General features: G+C 44.9%; 1 protein-coding gene across 4 annotated transcripts in view; it reads left to right on the top strand.

Moving 5' to 3' along the window:
- The first annotated feature begins 11930 nt into the window (after positions 1-11930).
- Positions 11931-18264, top strand: part of LOC123996878 (PEX5-related protein-like) — a 197753-nt gene continuing 191419 nt past the window's right edge. For all 4 annotated transcript variants that reach the window (XR_006832050.1, XM_046300702.1, XM_046300694.1 and 1 more), the window contains exon 1: positions 11931-12454. Coding sequence is in view for 3 of the 4 variants with exons in the window: in XM_046300702.1 (XP_046156658.1) it covers positions 12434-12454 (21 nt within the window). In the remaining variant the exon portion in view is untranslated. The remainder of the gene's footprint in view (positions 12455-18264) is intronic.

Raw genomic sequence — 18264 nt, 5'->3', positions numbered from 1 at the left:
TTTAGCAGACGCTCTTATCCAGAGCGACTTACAAATTGGTGCATTCACCTTATGACATCCAGTGGAACAGCCACTTTACAATAGTGCATCTAAATATTTTAAGGGGGGAGGGGGTGAGAAGGATTACTTTATCCTATCCTAAGTATTCCTTAAAGAGGTGGGGTTTCAGGTGTCTCCGGAAGGTGGTGATTGACTCCGCTGTCCTGGCGTCGTGAGGGAGTTTGTTCCACCATTGGGGAGCCAGAGCAGCGAACAGTTTTGACTGGGCTGAGCGGGAACTGTACTTCCTCAGTGGTAGGGAGACGAGCAGGCCAGAGGTGGATGAACGCAGTGCCCTTATTTGGGTGTAGGGCCTGATCAGAGCCTGGAGGTACTGAGGTGCCGTTCCCCTCACAGCTCCGTAGGCAAGCACCATGGTCTTGTAGCGGATGCGAGCTTCAACTGGAAGCCAGTGGAGAGAGCGGAGGAGCGGGGTGACGTGAGAGAACTTGGGAAGGTTGAACACTATATGTTATATTTGCCATATGGTGTGTATTGAAACAGCAATGGATCCTGTGACCTACAGGACATCACAACAATAGGCGAGCACTTCCTGAGTCCAGCATCAAAAAACCATGATGTTTAATGAATGCAGAGTCTGATGTGGTCTTTGATAGGTGGATTATTCAGCTCAGAGCGCTTCGGGTAAGTGATGTATTGAGTCAACATAGTAATTGATAGAGACAAGAGTCCTTTCATGCACTATCATCTTGCTGCTGCCTACCTAACGTTAAATCACCTTGACACAGCTGTGTTTCTACCTTGTAATGAGATGAATCGTTAAGGGGTGATTTCTATGAGATAACTGATGTATTTACTTCAGTTTGATTAATTGACAAACTAGAACTTTTCCCCTAAATCACACAGATACAAAAACAATTATGGGAAAGTTACGCAAGACATTTGAGTAACACACACCTATTTCAAAAGTGAGGTAGCCTTTTGAGCTGATTCTTAATGAAATCAATGAATCAAACTGAGGTAAATGAATCAACCTAAAGTAAATGAATCAAACTGAAGTAAATGAATCAACCTGAAGTAAATGAATCAACCTGAAATAAATCCCCCTCAAATGCAAGCTATGTATATCAATCAAACTTCAATAAAATGTATTTATGAAGCCCTTTTTACATCAGCCGATGTCACAAAGTGCTATACAGAAACCCAGCCTAAAACCCCAAACAGCAAGCAATGCAGATGTAGAAGCACAAGCAAGCAATATTATTATTATTATATTAAGCACGGCGGCTAGGAAAAACTCCCTAGAAAGGCAGGAACCTAGGAGAAACCTAGGAGAAAACCTAGAGAGGAACCAGGCTCTGAGGGTTGGCCAGTCCTCTTCTGGCATTGCCAGTTGGTGATTTATAACAGTACATGTCCAAGATGTTCAAACGTTCGTAGAACGGTCAATAATAATCACAGTGGTTGTAGAGGGTGCAACAGGTCAGCACCTCAGGAGTAAATGTCCCACGTTGACTATCCATGGCCTTTGAGATTAACTTTCAGTTGGCTTTTCATAGCCGATCATTCAGAGTTAGAGACAGCAGGTGCCGTAAAGAGAGAGTCGAAAACAGCAGGTCCGGGACAAGGTACTGTAGCACGTCCGCTGAACAGGTCAGGGTTCCATAGCCGCAAGCAGAACAGCTGAAACTAGAGCAGCAGCACGACCAGGTGGACTGGGGACAGCAAGGGCTCAGGTCCTCTGAGAGAAAGAGAGAATTAGAGAGAAAGAGTGAGAGAATAAGAGGGAGCGTACTTAAATTTACACAGGACACTGGATAAGACAGGAGAAATAGTCCAGATATAACAGACTAACCCTAACCGCCCGACACATAAACTACTGCAGCATAAATATCAGTAAGACCTTGGAATACATGCAGACTGAGCAATCAACCCAATGTCATGTTTTGTCTTATATTGTCTTGTCATTTTGCTTTTCCCTCTGTTCGTTTTCCCCCTGCTGGTCTTTTTAGGTTCGTTCCCCTTTTTCTCTCTCCCTTCCTCTCTCTCTTCTCTCTATCGTTCTGTTCCTGCTCCCAGCTGTTCCTATTCCCCTAATCATCATTTAGTCTTCCCACACCTGTTCCCTATCTTTTTCCCTGATTAGAGTCCCTATTTCTCCCCTTGTTTTCCGTTTCTGCCCTGTCGGATCCTTGTCTATTGTTCACCGTGCTGTGTCTGTGTATCGCCCTGTCGTGTCGTGTTTCCCTCAGATGCTGCGTGGTGAGCAGGTGTCTGAGTCTGCTACGTTCAAGTGCCTTCCCGAGGCAACCTGCAGTTCATGATCGAGTCTCCAGTCTGTTCTCGTCATTACGAGTGGAATTGTGCTTTATGATTGTATATTTACTTTACTGGATTAAAGACCCTGTTTTCGCCAAGTCGCTTTTGGGTCCTCATTCACCTGCATAACAGAAGGATCCGACCAAAGAATGGACCCAGCGACTACAGACGCTCGTAACACTGCCGTCGAGATCCAAGGAGCCATGCTCGGCAGACACGAGCAGGAATTGTCTGCTGCTCGCCATGCCGTGGAGAACCTGGCCGCTCAGGTTTCCGACCTCTCTGGACAGTTCCAGAGTCTTCGTCTTGTGCCACCTGTTACTTCCTGGCCTGCCGAGCCTCCGGAACCTAGGGTTAATAACCCACCTTGCTACTCCGGGCAGCCCACGGAGTGCCGCTCCTTTCTCACCCAGTGTGATATTGTGTTCTCTCTCCAACCCAACACATACTCTAGAGAGAGAGCTCGGGTTGCTTACGTCATTTCACTCCTTACTGGCCGGGCTCGAGAGTGGGGCACAGCTATCTGGGAGGCAAGGGCTGATTGCTCTAACAATTACCAGAACTTTAAAGAGGAGATGATTCGGGTTTTTGACCGTTCAGTTTTTGGTAGGGAGGCTTCTAGGGCCCTGGCTTCCCTATGCCAAGGTGATCGATCCATAACGGATTACTCTATTGAGTTTCGCACTCTTGCTGCCTCTAGTGAGTGGAACGAGCCGGCGCTGCTCGCTCGTTTTCTGGAGGGACTCCACGCAGTGGTTAAAGATGAGATTCTCTCCCGGGAGGTTCCTTCAAGTGTGGACTCTTTGATTGCTCTCGCCATCCGCATAGAACGACGGGTAGATCTTCGTCACCAGGCTCGTGGTAGAGAGCTCGCGTCAACGGTGTTTCCCTGCTCCGCATCGCAACCATCTCCCTCCTCTGGCTCAGAGACTGAGCCCATGCAGCTGGGAGGTATTCGCATCTCGACTAAGGAGAGGGAACGGAGGATCACCAACCGCCTGTGCCTCTATTGCGGACTTGCTGGACATTTTGTTAATTCATGTCCAGTAAAAGCCAGAGCTCATCAGTAAGCGGAGGGCTACTGGTGAGCGCTACTACTCAGGTCTCTCCATCTAGATCCTGTACTACATTGTCGGTCCATCTACGCTGGACTGGTTCGGGTGCTACATGCAGTGCCTTGATAGACTCTGGGGCTGAGGGTTGTTTCATGGACGAAGCATGGGCTCGGAAACATGACATTCCTTTCAGAGAGTTAGACAAGCCTACGCCCATGTTCGCCTTAGATGGTAGTCATCTTCCCAGTATCAGATTTGAGACACTACCTTTAACCCTCACAGTATCTGGTAACCACAGTGAGACTATTTCTTTTTTGATTTTTCGTTCACCTTTTACACCTGTTGTTTTGGGTCATCCCTGGCTAGTATGTCATAATCCTTCTATTAATTGGTCTAGTAATTCTATCCTATCCTGGAACGTTTCTTGTCATGTGAAGTGTTTAATGTCTGCCATCCCTCCCGTTTCTTCTGTCCCCACTTCTCAGGAGGAACCTGGCGATTTGACAGGAGTGCCGGAGGAATATCATGATCTGCGCACGGTCTTCAGTCGGTCCCGAGCCAACTCCCTTCCTCCTCACCGGTCGTATGATTGTAGTATTGATCTCCTTCCGGGGACCACTCCTCCTCGGGGTAGACTATACTCTCTGTCGGCTCCCGAACGTAAGGCTCTCGAGGATTATTTGTCTGTGTCTCTTGACGCCGGTACCATAGTGCCTTCTTCCTCTCCGGCCGGGGCGGGGTTTTATTTTGTTAAGAAGAAGGACGGTACTCTGCGCCCCTGCGTGGATTATCGAAGGGCTGAATGACATAACGGTTAAGAATCGTTATCCGCTTCCCCTTATGTCATCAGCCTTCGAGATTCTGCAGTGAGCCAGGTGCTTTACTAAGTTGGACCTTCATAACGCTTACCATCTCGTGCGCATCAGAGAGGGGGACGAGTGGAAAACGGCGTTTAACACTCCGTTAGGGCATTTTGAGTACCGGGTTCTGCCGTTTGGTCTCGCCAATGCGCCAGCTGTTTTTCAGGCATTAGTTAATGATGTTCTGAGAGACATGCTGAACATCTTTGTTTTTGTCTATCTTGACGATATCCTGATTTTTTCACCGTCACTCGAGATTCATGTTCAGCACGTTCGACGTGTTCTACAGCGCCTTTTAGAGAATTGTCTCTACGTAAAGGCTGAGAAGTGCTCTTTTCATGTCTCCTCCGTTACTTTTCTCGGTTCCGTTATTTCCGCTGAAGGCATTCAGATGGATTCCGCTAAGGTCCAAGCTGTCAGTGATTGGCCCGTTCCAAGGTCACGTGTCGAGTTGCAGCGCTTTCTAGGTTTCGCTAATCTCTATCGGCGTTTCATTCGTAATTTCGGTCAAGTTGCTGCCCCTCTCACAGCTCTTACTTCTGTCAAGACGTGTTTTAAGTGGTCCGGTTCCGCCCAGGGAGCTTTTGATCTTCTAAGAGAACGTTTTACGTCCGCTCCTATCCTCGTTACTCCTGACGTCACTAGACAATTCATTGTCGAGGTTGACGCTTCAGAGGTAGGCGTGGGAGCCATTCTATCCCAGCGCTTCCAGTCTGACGATAAGGTTCATCCTTGCGCTTATTTTTCTCATCGCCTGTCGCCATCTGAACGCAACTATGATGTGGGTAACCGCGAACTGCTCGCCATCCGCTTAGCCCTAGGCGAATGGCGACAGTGGTTGGAGGGGGCGACCGTTCCTTTTGTCGTTTGGACAGACCATAAGAACCTTGAGTACATCCGTTCTGCCAAACGACTTAATGCTCGTCAAGCTCGTTGGGCGTTGTTTTTCGCTCGTTTCGAGTTTGTGATTTCTTACCGTCCGGGTAGCAAGAACACCAAGCCTGATGCCTTATCCCGTCTTTTTAGTTCTTCTGTGGCTTCTACTGATCCCGAGGGGATTCTTCCTTATGGGCGTGTTGTCGGGTTGACAGTCTGGGGAATTGAAAGACAGGTTAAGCAAGCACTCACGCACACTGCGTCGCCACGCGCTTGTCCTAGTAACCTTCTTTTCGTTCCTGTTTCCACTCGTTTGGCTGTTCTTCAGTGGGCTCACTCTGCCAAGTTAGCTGGTCATCCCGGTGTTCGAGACACTCTTGCGTCTATTCGCCAGCGCTTTTGGTGGCCGACTCAGGAGCGTGACACGCGCCGTTTCGTGGCTGCTTGTTCGGACTGCGCGCAGACTAAGTCAGGTAACTCTCCTCCTGCCGGTCGTCTCAGACCGCTCCCCATTCCTTCTCGACCATGGTCTCACATCGCCCTAGACTTCATTACCGGTCTGCCTTTGTCTGCGGGGAAGACTGTGATTCTTACGGTTGTCGATAGGTTCTCTAAGGCGGCACATTTCATTCCCCTCGCTAAACTTCCTTCCGCTAAGGAGACGGCACAAATCATCATCGAGAATGTGTTCAGAATTCATGGCCTCCCGTTAGACGCCGTTTCAGACAGAGGCCCGCAATTCACGTCACAGTTTTGGAGGGAGTTCTGTCGTTTGATTGGTGCGTCCGTCAGTCTCTCTTCCGGGTTTCATCCCCAGTCTAACGGTCAAGCAGAGAGGGCCAATCAGACGATTGGTCGCATACTACGCAGCCTTTCTTTCAGAAACCCTGCGTCTTGGGCAGAACAGCTCCCCTGGGCAGAATACGCTCACAACTCGCTTCCTTCGTCTGCTACCGGGTTATCTCCGTTTCAGAGTAGTCTGGGTTACCAGCCTCCTCTGTTCTCATCCCAGCTTGCCGAGTCCAGCGTTCCCTCCGCTCAAGCGTTTGTCCAACGTTGTGAGCGCACCTGGAGGAGGGTGAGGTCTGCACTTTGCCGTTACAGGGCACAGACTGTGAGAGCCGCCAATAAACGTAGGATTAAGAGTCCAAGGTATTGTTGCGGCCAGAGAGTGTGGCTTTCCACTCGCAACCTTCCTCTTACGACAGCTTCTCGTAAGTTGACTCCGCGGTTCATTGGTCCGTTCCGTGTCTCCCAGGTCGTCAATCCTGTCGCTGTGCGACTGCTTCTTCCGCGACATCTTCGTCGCGTCCATCCTGTCTTCCATGTCTCCTGTGTCAAGCCCTTTCTTCGCACCCCCGTTCGTCTTCCCTCCCCCCTCCCGTCCTTGTCGAGAGCGCACCTATTTACAAGGTACGTAGGATCATGGACATGCGTTCTCGGGGACGGGGTCACCAATACTTAGTGGATTGGGAGGGTTACGGTCCTGAGGAGAGGAGTTGGGTTCCGTCTCGGGACGTGCTGGACCGTTCACTTATTGATGATTTCCTCCGTTGCCGCCAGGATTCCTCCTCGAGTGCGCCAGGAGGCGCTCGGTGAGTGGGGGGGTACTGTCATGTTTTGTCTTATATTGTCTTGTCATTTTGCTTTTCCCTCTGTTCGTTTTCCCCCTGCTGGTCTTTTTAGGTTCGTTCCCCTTTTTCTCTCTCCCTTCCTCTCTCTCTTCTCTCTATCGTTCCGTTCCTGCTCCCAGCTGTTCCTATTCCCCTAATAATCATTTAGTCTTCCCACACCTGTTCCCTATCTTTTTCCCTGATTAGAGTCCCTATTTCTCCCCTTGTTTTCCGTTTCTGCCCTGTCGGATCCTTGTCTATTGTTCACCGTGCTGTGTCTGTGTATCGCCCTGTCGTGTCGTGTTTCCCTCAGATGCTGCGTGGTGAGCAGGTGTCTGAGTCTGCTACGTTCAAGTGCCTTCCCGAGGCAACCTGCAGTTCATGATCGAGTCTCCAGTCTGTTCTCGTCATTACGAGTGGAATTGTGCTTTATGATTGTATATTTACTTTACTGGATTAAAGACTCTGTTTTCGCCAAGTCGCTTTTGGGTCCTCATTCACCTGCATAACACCCAATCCACCTTTGCATCACTTACAGTGACTTGTGAAAGTATTCGGCCCCCTTGAACTTTGCAACCTTTTGCCACATTTCAGGCTTCAAACATAAAGATATAAAACTGTACAACAATCATGAAGTGGAACGACATTTATTGGATATTTCAAACTCTTTTAACAAATCAAAAACTGAAAAATTGGGCGTGCAAAATTATTCAGCCCCTTTACTTTCAGTGCAGCAAACTCTCTCCAGAAGTTCAGTGAGGATCTCTGAATGATCCAATGTTGACCTAAATGACTAATGATGATAAATACAATCCACCTGTGTGTAATCAGGTCTCTGTATAAATGCACCTGCACTGTGATAGTCTCAGAGGTCCGTTAAAAGCGCAGAGAGCATCACGAAGAACAAGGAACACACCAGGCAGGTCCGAGATACTGTTGTGAAGAAGTTTAAAGCCGTATTTGGATACAAAAAGATTTCCCAAGCTTTAAACATCCCAAGGAGAACTGTGCAAGCGATTATATTGAAATGGAAGGAGTATCAGACCACTGCAAATCTACCAAGACCTGGCCGTCCCTCTAAACTTTCAGCTCATACAAGGAGAAGACTGATCAGAGATGCAGCCAAGAGGCCCATGATCACTCTGGATGAACTGCAGAGATCTACAGCTGAGGTGGGACACTCTGTCCATAGGACAACAATCAGTCGTATATTGCACAAATCTAGCCTTTATGGAAGAGTGGCAAGAAGAAAGCCATTTCTTAAAGATATCCATAAAAAGTGTTGTTTAATGTTTGCCACAAGCCACCGGGGAGACACACCAAACATGTGGAAGAAGGTGCTCTGGTCAGATGAAACCAAAATTGAACTTTTTGGCAACAATGCAAAACGTTATGTTTGGCGTAAAAGCAACACAGCTCATCACCCTGAACACACCATCCCCACTGTCAAACATGGTGGTGGCAGCATCATGGTTTGGGCCTGCTTTTCTTCAGCAGGGACAGGGAAGATGGTTAAAATTGATGGGAAGATGGATGGAGCCAAATACAGGACCATTCTGGAAGAAAACCTGATGGAGTCTGCAAAAGACCTGAGACTGGGACGGAGATTTGTCTTCCAACAAGACAATGATCCAAAACATAAAGCAAAATCTACAATGGAATGGTTCAAAAATAAACATATCCAGGTGTTAGAATGGCCAAGTCAAAGTCCATACCTGAATCAAATCGAGAATCTGTAGAAAGAACTGAAAACTGCTGTTCACAAATGCTCTCCATCCAACCTCACTGAGCTCGAGCTGTTTTGGAAGGAGGAATGGGAAAAAAATTCAGTCTCTCGATGTGCAAAACTGATAGAGACATACCCCAAGCGAAAATCGCAGCAAAAGGTGGCGCTACAAAGTATTAACTTAAGGGGGCTGAATAATTTTGCACGCCCAATTTTTCAGTTTTTGATATGTTAAAAAAGTTTTAAATATCCAATAAATGTTGTTCCACTACATGATTGTGTCCCACTTGTTGTTGATTCTTCAAAAAAAAATACAGTTTTATATCTTTGTGTTTGAAGCCTGAAATGTGGCAAAAGGTCGCAATGTTCAAGGGGGCCGAATACTTTCGCAAGGCACTGTATGTCCAAGAAGTTTGCCCAATCATTTTCAGCCTTATGCAAGAATAGCTTCTAGCAGCTCATATTTTCAGCTCCGATGGTCGCTCCACATAAATATTATCTGCAATTCATTCTATTAATTTGTTTTTCAAATCACACTGCACTGACTGTTTGGCCTACAGTACACAACAACAATTCCACTTATTTAGTTAGCCACACTGCCTGTCAGAACAGAGAGATGGGGGAATGCGGGACCATGGCCCAATGGGGCCTTGAAATAGAATCAGACACCAGCATGTACCTGTTCGCTACCCTAGGATCACGCCAACGTTAATGCGCTATCAATATTGATTGATAAAAATACACATGAGGGAATATGAAAGAATCCATTGAAATACATTAGAGTGAATTTATTTAATCAATTCCAAGCAAGCAATACAGAGCAGGTGTAATCATTTGATTCTCCCTGCATGATCCATGGTGGCTGGGTTCTGATCCATGGTGGCTTGGTTCTGGTCCATGGCAGCTGGGTTCTGATCCATGGTGGCTGGGTTCTGGTCCATGGTGGCTGGGTTCTGGTCCATGGTGGCTGGGTTCTGGTCCATGGTAGCTGGGTTCTGGTCCATGGTGACTGGGTTCTGGTCATGGTGACTGGGTTCTGGTCCATGGCGGCTGGGTTCTGGTCCATGGCAGCTGGGTTCTGGTCCATGGTGACTGGGTTCTGGTCATGGTGACTGGATTCTGGTCCATGGTGGCTTGGTTCTGGTCATGGTGACTGGGTTCTGGTCCATGGCAGCTGGGTTCTGGTCCATGGTGGTTTGGTTCTGGTCATGGTGACTGGGTTTTGGTCCGTGGCGGCTGGGTTTTGGACCATGGCGGCTGGGTTCTGGTCCGTGGTGGCTGGGTTTTTGACCATGGCGGCTGGGTTCTGGTTCATGGTGGCAGGGTTCTGGTCCATGGTGGCTGATGGCTGGGTTCTGGTCCATGTTGGATGGGCTCTGGACCATGGCGGCTGGGTTCTGGCACATGGAGGGAGGCGACTGTGTTCTGGCACATGGCGGCTGGGTTCTGGTCCTTGGTGGCTAGGTTCTGGTCCGTGGCGGCTGGGTTCTGGTCTATGGTGCCTGGTGGCTGTGTTCTGGCCCATGTTGGATGGGCTCTGGTCCATGGAAGCTGGGTTCTGGCATATGGCAGCTCGGTTCTGGCACATGGCGGCTGGTTTCTGGTCTATGGTGCCTGGTGGCTGTGTTCTGGTCCATGTCAAATGAGCTCCGGTCCATGGCGGCTGGGTTCTGGTCTATGGTGGCTGGCAGCTGGCGGCTGGGTTCTGGTCCATGTCGGATGGGCTCTGGCACATGGCATCTGGGTTCTGGCACATGGCGGCTGGGTTCTGGTCCATGGTGGCTGGGTTCTGGTCCATGGTGTCTGGGTTCTGGTCTATGGTGCCTGGTGGCTGTGTTCTGGTCCATGTCAGATGAGCTCTGGTCCATGGCGTCTGGGTTCTGGCGCATGGCGTCTGGGTTCTGGCGCATGGCGTCTGGGTTCTGGTGCATGGCGGCTGGGTTCTGGTGCATGGCGGCTGGGTTCCGGTCCATGGCGTCTGGATTCTGGTCCATGGCTGTTGCTGGCTGGGTTCTGGTCCATGTCAGATGGGTTCTGATCCATGGTGGCTGGGTTCAGGTCCATGGTGGCTGGGTTCTGGTTCTAGTGTCTGGGTTCCGGTCCATGGCAGCTTGGTTCTGGTCCAAGGCGGCTGGGTTCTGGTCCATGAGTGGCTTGGTCCATGAGCACCCTTTATCTTTCCAAGATAGGGTCAACTATATGGGCCGAATGTCCCCTCCCATTTCGAAATTTGAAAGACGCTCACACATGCGAAATCGTGATTTGTCCAAATAACCAGTGACTAAAAACCTAAACACCTCAACAACCCCTGCTCTTATCCCGAACATCACAGTAATTCCCAACATATTCTACAGCAACAATTATGTTTAGTTAGCTCTGTCCACGAGAGATTTTGGTTGTGACAATATTTAAAGAATATTGGCAAACCCTGTTAATAAATTAAATTAAATTAACAGATCCCACATCTGACAACATAATTGTGTTTTTACAGGTTCGCGTAACAAGTATTAATTTGCAAGGAAAGCGTTATTAATGTTATACTCGCTCATGTAGTATATTATAGAGAAATATATTTACACGTGATCATATAGCAGAGTAGCTGATATCAATTACATGACATATGTGGCATATTAAAAAAAATGTTTTTAAATATTTTTTATTTAACCTTTATTTAACTAGGCAAGTCAGTTAAGAACAAATTCGTATTTACAATGACTGTCTACCCCGGCCAAACCCGAACGACGCGGAGATTTTGGTATCATTCACTGTTACTCTACAACAATTATAATTGGTCAAACAATTCACTACAATTTCTTGCATATGTTGTTCTTGTTTCACGTTGATTACATTATTGTTACTCCATGTGCTGCACTGTAATTAAGCTACTGATTCCCCATTATCACTACATGTCTCGTTAAATAAGCATCCTGCCTTACTTCTTAATTGGCCAAGAGATAAACATCACGGTGCACTAGCATGCCTTATTCCACTCTGTAGTTTACATCATCAAGATTACCTTGAAGGGAATCATCCAATTTGCATACATCGTGTTATGTAATCCTTCATACTAGAACTAATTGGACAATGTACAGTATAACAGAATAATCTCGGCCCAAAATATAATATAAATTATTAACCAAAGGTTTGGCATGACGTGACAAGGAGGTGGAATTATAGTACAGACTCAGGGCACACGCAACCAGTTCGTTTAGGCCAATTACAGTGCATTCATTGGTTTCCAGCTACAGCAAGATGGCAAACAGTTATTATAAGGCTTCATATAAACCTGAAAATATAGATAAGTAGGCGCCAAAACATACTCTAGCATATACGTACAGAATATACAGTAATACCTGCAGCACACCGCCTGAAACAAGCTCCAAATGTCAGAATTGCCCCCAATTTCAACTTGCTCCTACTTCAGAGCACGTGAATCAAGGAGGCGGCTCCAGCGGCGCCCAGATGAGGAAGGTTGTTAAGCAGGAGAGAGGAGTGCACTATAAGAAGCGTCAAAACAATTATTAAGCCACGGTCGAGAGGCAGAGAGCGGTAGTGTGCACAATGAAGACATAACACGGGAGATTTTACTTGACTAACTGAATTGTTGTCCATCCAAAGCCGAGGACCCAGAAGCTTTTGGCAGCGCCGTGAAGATTTCTGGGCGCCTCGCATTGAAGTGGATTCTGGTAGTGCACTTATCTCTCCCGTGCTGTCGCCTGGCTACCTTTCAAATACCGGCAAAAAATACATGACAAAAACACTTACGTTTCAGCACCTTAAGCGAGGACAGCTCCTTTCCTTGGCGTAACATTCAGACTCAATTGGAGCCTGCACTTCTGAGCGAATTGAAACATTCTGCCTCTTGTTCCAGAACTCTTCGTACGTATGGACACTCCCAGTGTCGCTTACTGTATCTGTATTGCGAGCCTTAAAGTAGCTTAAAAATCAATCGTCGCAGAATCAGGAATTGACTTCAAGCTCAATATGTACCAGGGTCATTTGCAGGTAAGATGTTTTGTTCTTTTGAAATATAAATGCATTCTATGTGTGTATGAGGGTGATGTTGAATAGCTTACATGTCAACTCTGTAGAAGGTGATGTATCATGTAGCCTAGTTCATGCCAAGGACGTTTCTACATAGGGAATATGAGGTAGCCTAATAATGGAATACTAGGAGACAATTAGACGACGACCACTGTGGTGTCGTGACTGTAAAAATAACTGTCAATTGCCCGTAAGACCTATGTTTTATAGCAACGCGACAGGGTCTGTTTATTTTGTCCCATCACAGACTGTAGTGACTCGCGCTCTCCGATAATGATATGATCACTTCAACTGCTGCTTTAGAAAATGCAGCGCTATTTAAATAAACAAGAAACAATTCATAGTCAGTGTCACGTTGGCAATAATTGACTTCCGGGACGTACATTTGAACCTCTTTTATGTTTCATGTGCGTTTTATTGAAAAATGTAGAGCGCAGCCTTGATATAGGGCACTTGCGGTGCCTATAGTTTAACCTTGACGAACACTTTTGTCTCGACAACTTGGTTTCTATTGAGATAAACATTCTGTCCCCAGAGTAGCCCATGTTCCTGCATGTAAACATAATTGCGCCCACAAAAAGTAAAATAAGCGTTCCAATTATGTCGACGTGACTGGAAACAATGGCATGGGAGATACAGGAATCTGATGTCAAATTCTTTGGGAAGATATTCTTTGCTCAAGTTGAATAGTTTATTTATGACATTTATATGATCCACAATCAAAAGTATTATCATTCAAATGCTCGACATATGATAAAAGTTCATTTGACCTCAAGAGAGCTCTGCCCTCATACAATTCAGTGAGTTTGAAACAGTGAAACCGGTTAACCGTAGTCATGATATCTAGAGTGCTCAAATAAATAAACATATCATGAAAGTAATCAAAAGTACACGTTCAATGAATGAATGTCATACTGTTGCCAGACCTATGTCCCATCCCTTTCCTGGTCATCTTTTTGTCAGTAAAATGACAAATCACAATATAAAACCTCTTGAAGTCAAGCTGTACCAAGATTGATGACTTGTCGAGATTTTGTTGATTAGATAAATAATTGATTCATGGATTCAAATCAGTGGTGGTCGGTGCCATTTAAGATGATGGAGATCGTAAAAAAAAAAGAATGAGCATGGCCTTATTTCTATTAAAGCATGTTTGGATGACTGTCATTCATATTCCATTCACCCAGCTCAATGTAACATCGATAGATTTAGGCTACTACATGATACTAACATTTTCCCTATACCCATCATGAGGTTGCAACCTAGCCTACAAATTAAAGTTTACAACGTAGGTGCACAGGTCGAGATATATATATATTTTTTAATCAAGGTGACAGACAGTGACACATTCAATACTGCCTTACACACTATTGCCTGCATCTAGCTGATCTAAGGTGTAGTCATTAGTCCAACAGTTGCAATCAAGGGTTTCTATTGGACAAATTCAGAACTATATTAAATATAGTGCCCGTTTTGTTCCATTTACTTCCATTTAAGAAACGTTTTTCAACAGAATTGGTGGAATGAATATACCCCTGATCACCGCAAACACAGTTTACTTCCATAGCAGCCACATACAAAGAGTATGATCATTTACTCGTTCTATAATTTCTTCTCGCATCTATGCGCTCTTCTCTCACCTTTTCCCTTTGCTTGTGGACTTCAGTGCACATTACAACAGTTGTCTGTGACCAGGCAAAAAAAGCTTCCAATCCAAACCTTCATACCATAACCGCTAACCTCTACACACAGCCTAAATCGATGACACCGTATTAACTAATACGTCATAGATAACATAGCTACTGTATCTATTAGAACTAACACGTTAACTTCTTACGGCTGAGGACCCGTTAACGGGATCGACTTGACAACAGTCAGTGAAAGTACAGTGCGCCAAATTCAAACAACAGAAATCTCATAATTAAAATTCCTCAAACATAGAAGTATTTTACACCCTTTTAAAGATACACTTGTTGTTAATCCCACCAGTGTTCGATTTCAAAAAGGCTTTACGACGAAAGCACACCATCTTATTATTTTAGGTCAGTACCTAGTCACAGAAAAACATAGCAATTTTTTCAGCCAAAGAGAGGAGTCACTAAAAGCAGAAATAGAGATGAAAATTAATCACTAACCTTTGATCTTCATTAGATGACACTCATAGGACTTCATGTTACACAATACATGTATGTTCGATAAAGTTCATATTTATATCCAAAAATCTTAGTTTACATTGGCGCGTTATGTTCAGTAATGTTTTGCCTACAAAACATCTGGTGATTTTGCAGAGAGCCACATCAATTTACAGAAATACTCATAATAAACATTGATAAAGGATACATGTGTTTTACATGGAACTTTAGATAAACTTCTCCTTAATGCAACCGCTGTTACAGATTTGAAAAAACTTTACGGAAAAAGCACACCATGCAATAATCTGGGTACGGCGCTCAGACACAAAAGCAAGCCATACAGGTACCCGCCATGTTGTGGAGTCAACAGAAGTCAGAAATAGCATTCTAAATATTCACTTACCTTTGATGATCTTCATCAGAATGCACTCCCAGGAATCCCAGTTCCACAATAAATGTTTGTTTTGTTCGATAAAGTCCATAATTTATGTCCAAATACCTCTGTTTTGTTCGCGCGTTTAGTTCAAAAATCCAAATCGCGTAGGCCAGACGAAAAATAAAAGAATTCCACTACAGTTCATAGAAACATGTCAAACGATGTATAGAATCAATCTTTAGGATGTTTAAATTACATTTACATTTCTTCAATAACGTTTCAACCGGATAATTCCTTTGTCTTTAGAAACGAAAAGGAAGCTACCTCTCACGGGGGCGCGCCTGAGTGAGCTCGTGGCTCTCTGCCAGACCCCTGACTCAATCATCTCTGATTCCCTCACCCTCCACAGTAGAAGCATCAAACAAGGTTCTAAAGACTGTTGACATCTAGTGGAAGCCTTTAGGAAGTGCAATATGACCCCATAGACACTGTATATTGGATAGGCAAACCTACAAACCTCAGATTTCCCACTTCCTGGTTGGATTTTTTTTCTCAGGTTTTTGCCTGCCATATGAGTTCAGTTGTACTCACATACATCATTCAAACAGTTTTAGAAACTTCAGAGTGTTTTCTATCCAAATCTACTAATAATATGCATATCGTAGCTTCTGGGCCTGAGTAGCAGGTAGTTTACTCTGGGAACCTTATTCAGCCAAGCTACTCAATACTGCCCCCAGCCATAAGAAGTTTAATAAACCCGCTATAATCATGCAGTGCAGTGTACAGCAAGCTGTTTAGCAGTTAAACCGACGGGCCCCAATGACAAAACAGTAATCAAACCAAAAGCTTACCATGACTTGGAAGAGTTCTAGTGTTTGATAGCCATAGCCAGCTAGCTATGGTAGCATCCCTCTCTGTTAGAGTCAGGTGCTCTCTCTCTTGCTTCTCCTTCATTTCTGAATAAATTAATTTGTTCAAAAGTGTTAAACTATTGCCTATCTCGCTTTTTGAGTCAACTACTCACCACATTTTATGCACTGCAGTGCTAGAAAGCTGTAGCTTGTGTTTTAGTACTATATTCATTTCTGATCCTTTTATTGGGTCGACAACATTTAGTTCATACTGCAAGAGTTCTGATAGGTTGGAGGGCGTACTCCGGAAGTTGTCATAATTACTGTGTAAGTCTGTGGTGAGAACCATGAGCCTCCTAGGTTTTGTATTGAAGTCAATGTACCAAGAGGACAGAAGCTAGCAATCCTCTGGCTTCATCATGGTGCTATCCTACAGAGTGCTGTTGAGGCTACTGTATACCTTCTTGCAAAACATTGTGTTTTAATCAATTATTTAATGACATGTGAATATATTTAATATAGTTTTAACTAATAAGGATACTTTTAAAAATTGTTTCACTATTTCTATGAAATTCACTGAGGAGGATGGTCTTCCCCTCCCCTCTCTGAGGAGCCTCCACTGATTAAATTCATTATACAACCAATTCATTACACAACACTTATTTAAGCAATAAGGTATGCGAGGTAGTGTTGTATCATGAATACAGTCACAGGTAAATGGCTTTGTTCGAAATTCAAAATTGAACATTGTTTCCGAGGTCAGAGAGGAGACTGCAAGGCTTATATTAACCCCTACTGTACCAAACTAAATGCTAGGCTTATATTAACCCCTGCTGTACCAAACTAAATGCTAGGCTTATATTAACCCCTGCTGTACCAAACTAAATGCTAGGCTTATATTAACCCCTGCTGTACCAAACTAAATGCTAGGCTTATATTAACCCCTGCTGTACCAAACTAAATGCTAGGCTTATATTAACCCCTGCTGTACCAAACTAAATGCTAGGCTTATATTAACCCCTGCTGTACCAAACTAAATGCTAGGCTTATATTAACCCCTGCTGTACCAAACTTAATGCTAGGCTTATATTAACCCCTGCTGTACCAAACTAAATGCTAGGCTTATATTAACCCCTGCTGTACCAAACTTAATGCTAGGCTTATATTAACCCCTGCTGTACCAAACTAAATGCTAGGCTTATATTAACCCCTGCTGTACCAAACTAAATGCTAGGCTTATATTAACCCCTGCTGTACCAAACTTAATGCTAGGCTTATATTAACCCCTGCTGTACCAAACTAAATGCTAGGCTTATATTAACCCCTGCTGTACCAAACTAAATGCTAGGCTTATATTAACCCCTGCTGTACCAAACTTAATGCTAGGCTTATATTAACCCCTGCTGTACCAAACTAAATGCTAGGCTTATATTAACCCCTGCTGTACCAAACTTAATGCTAGGCTTATATTAACCCCTGCTGTACCAAACTTAATGCTAGGCTTATATTAACCCCTGCTGTACCAAACTTAATGCTAGGCTTATATTAACCCCTGCTGTACCAAACTTAATGCTAGGCTTATATTAACCCCTGCTGTACCAAACTAAATGCTAGGCTTATATTAACCCCTGCTGTACCAAACTTAATGCTAGGCTGGAAGCCAGGGGAAATAATGAGTGAGTTGAGATAAATACAACAGATGATTTGGACAGCAACATGAACATGAATTCCTATGGAGGCGCAGTGATAATTTTCAGAGGGAACTGTTAGCAGGCATAGTGTGCCAGTGAACGCCAATACAGCACAGCTTGGAACGCTGCTTGTCCAATCACCATCTAGGATCCAAACAACCACTTTAATAAACTTGTTTATGTACCAAAGGCCTCTCCAGGCTGAGCTTATTAAAAACTGTCAAACAATGTATTGTAACATTTAATTATAGATACATTTGAATCTATTTGATTAGATAGAACACCTTTCCAGGACTGTAATATACTACGAATGGAGAGTGTGAATCCAAGCTGCAATAATGACTGTCATTTTTCTGTATTGAGCATCCTTTGAATATCTGATGAATGTTTTTCTGGCCTCCATTTACTGTACACGTCTGTCTGTGTGTGTGTCTGTCTCTGTGTGTGTGTGTCTGTCTCTGTGCGTGTGTGTCTGTCTCTGTGTGTCTGTCTCTCTGTGTGTGTGTGTGTCTCTCTGTGTGTGTGTCTGTCTCTGTGTGTGTGTGTCTGTCTCTGTGTGTCTGTCTCTCTGTGTGTGTGTGTGTCTCTGTGTGTGTGTGTCTGTCTCTGTGTGTGTGTGTCTGTCTCTGTGTGTGTGTGTCTGTCTCTGTGTGTGTGTGTCTGTCTCTGTGTGTGTGTGTCTGTCTCTGTGTGTGTGTCTGTCTCTGTGTGTGTGTCTGTC

This window comes from Oncorhynchus gorbuscha, linkage group LG02 (genome assembly GCF_021184085.1).
Source record: "Oncorhynchus gorbuscha isolate QuinsamMale2020 ecotype Even-year linkage group LG02, OgorEven_v1.0, whole genome shotgun sequence".
In the NCBI taxonomy this organism is placed as follows: Eukaryota; Metazoa; Chordata; class Actinopteri; order Salmoniformes; family Salmonidae; genus Oncorhynchus; species Oncorhynchus gorbuscha.
This window is presented reverse-complemented; position numbering and strand designations above follow the sequence as displayed.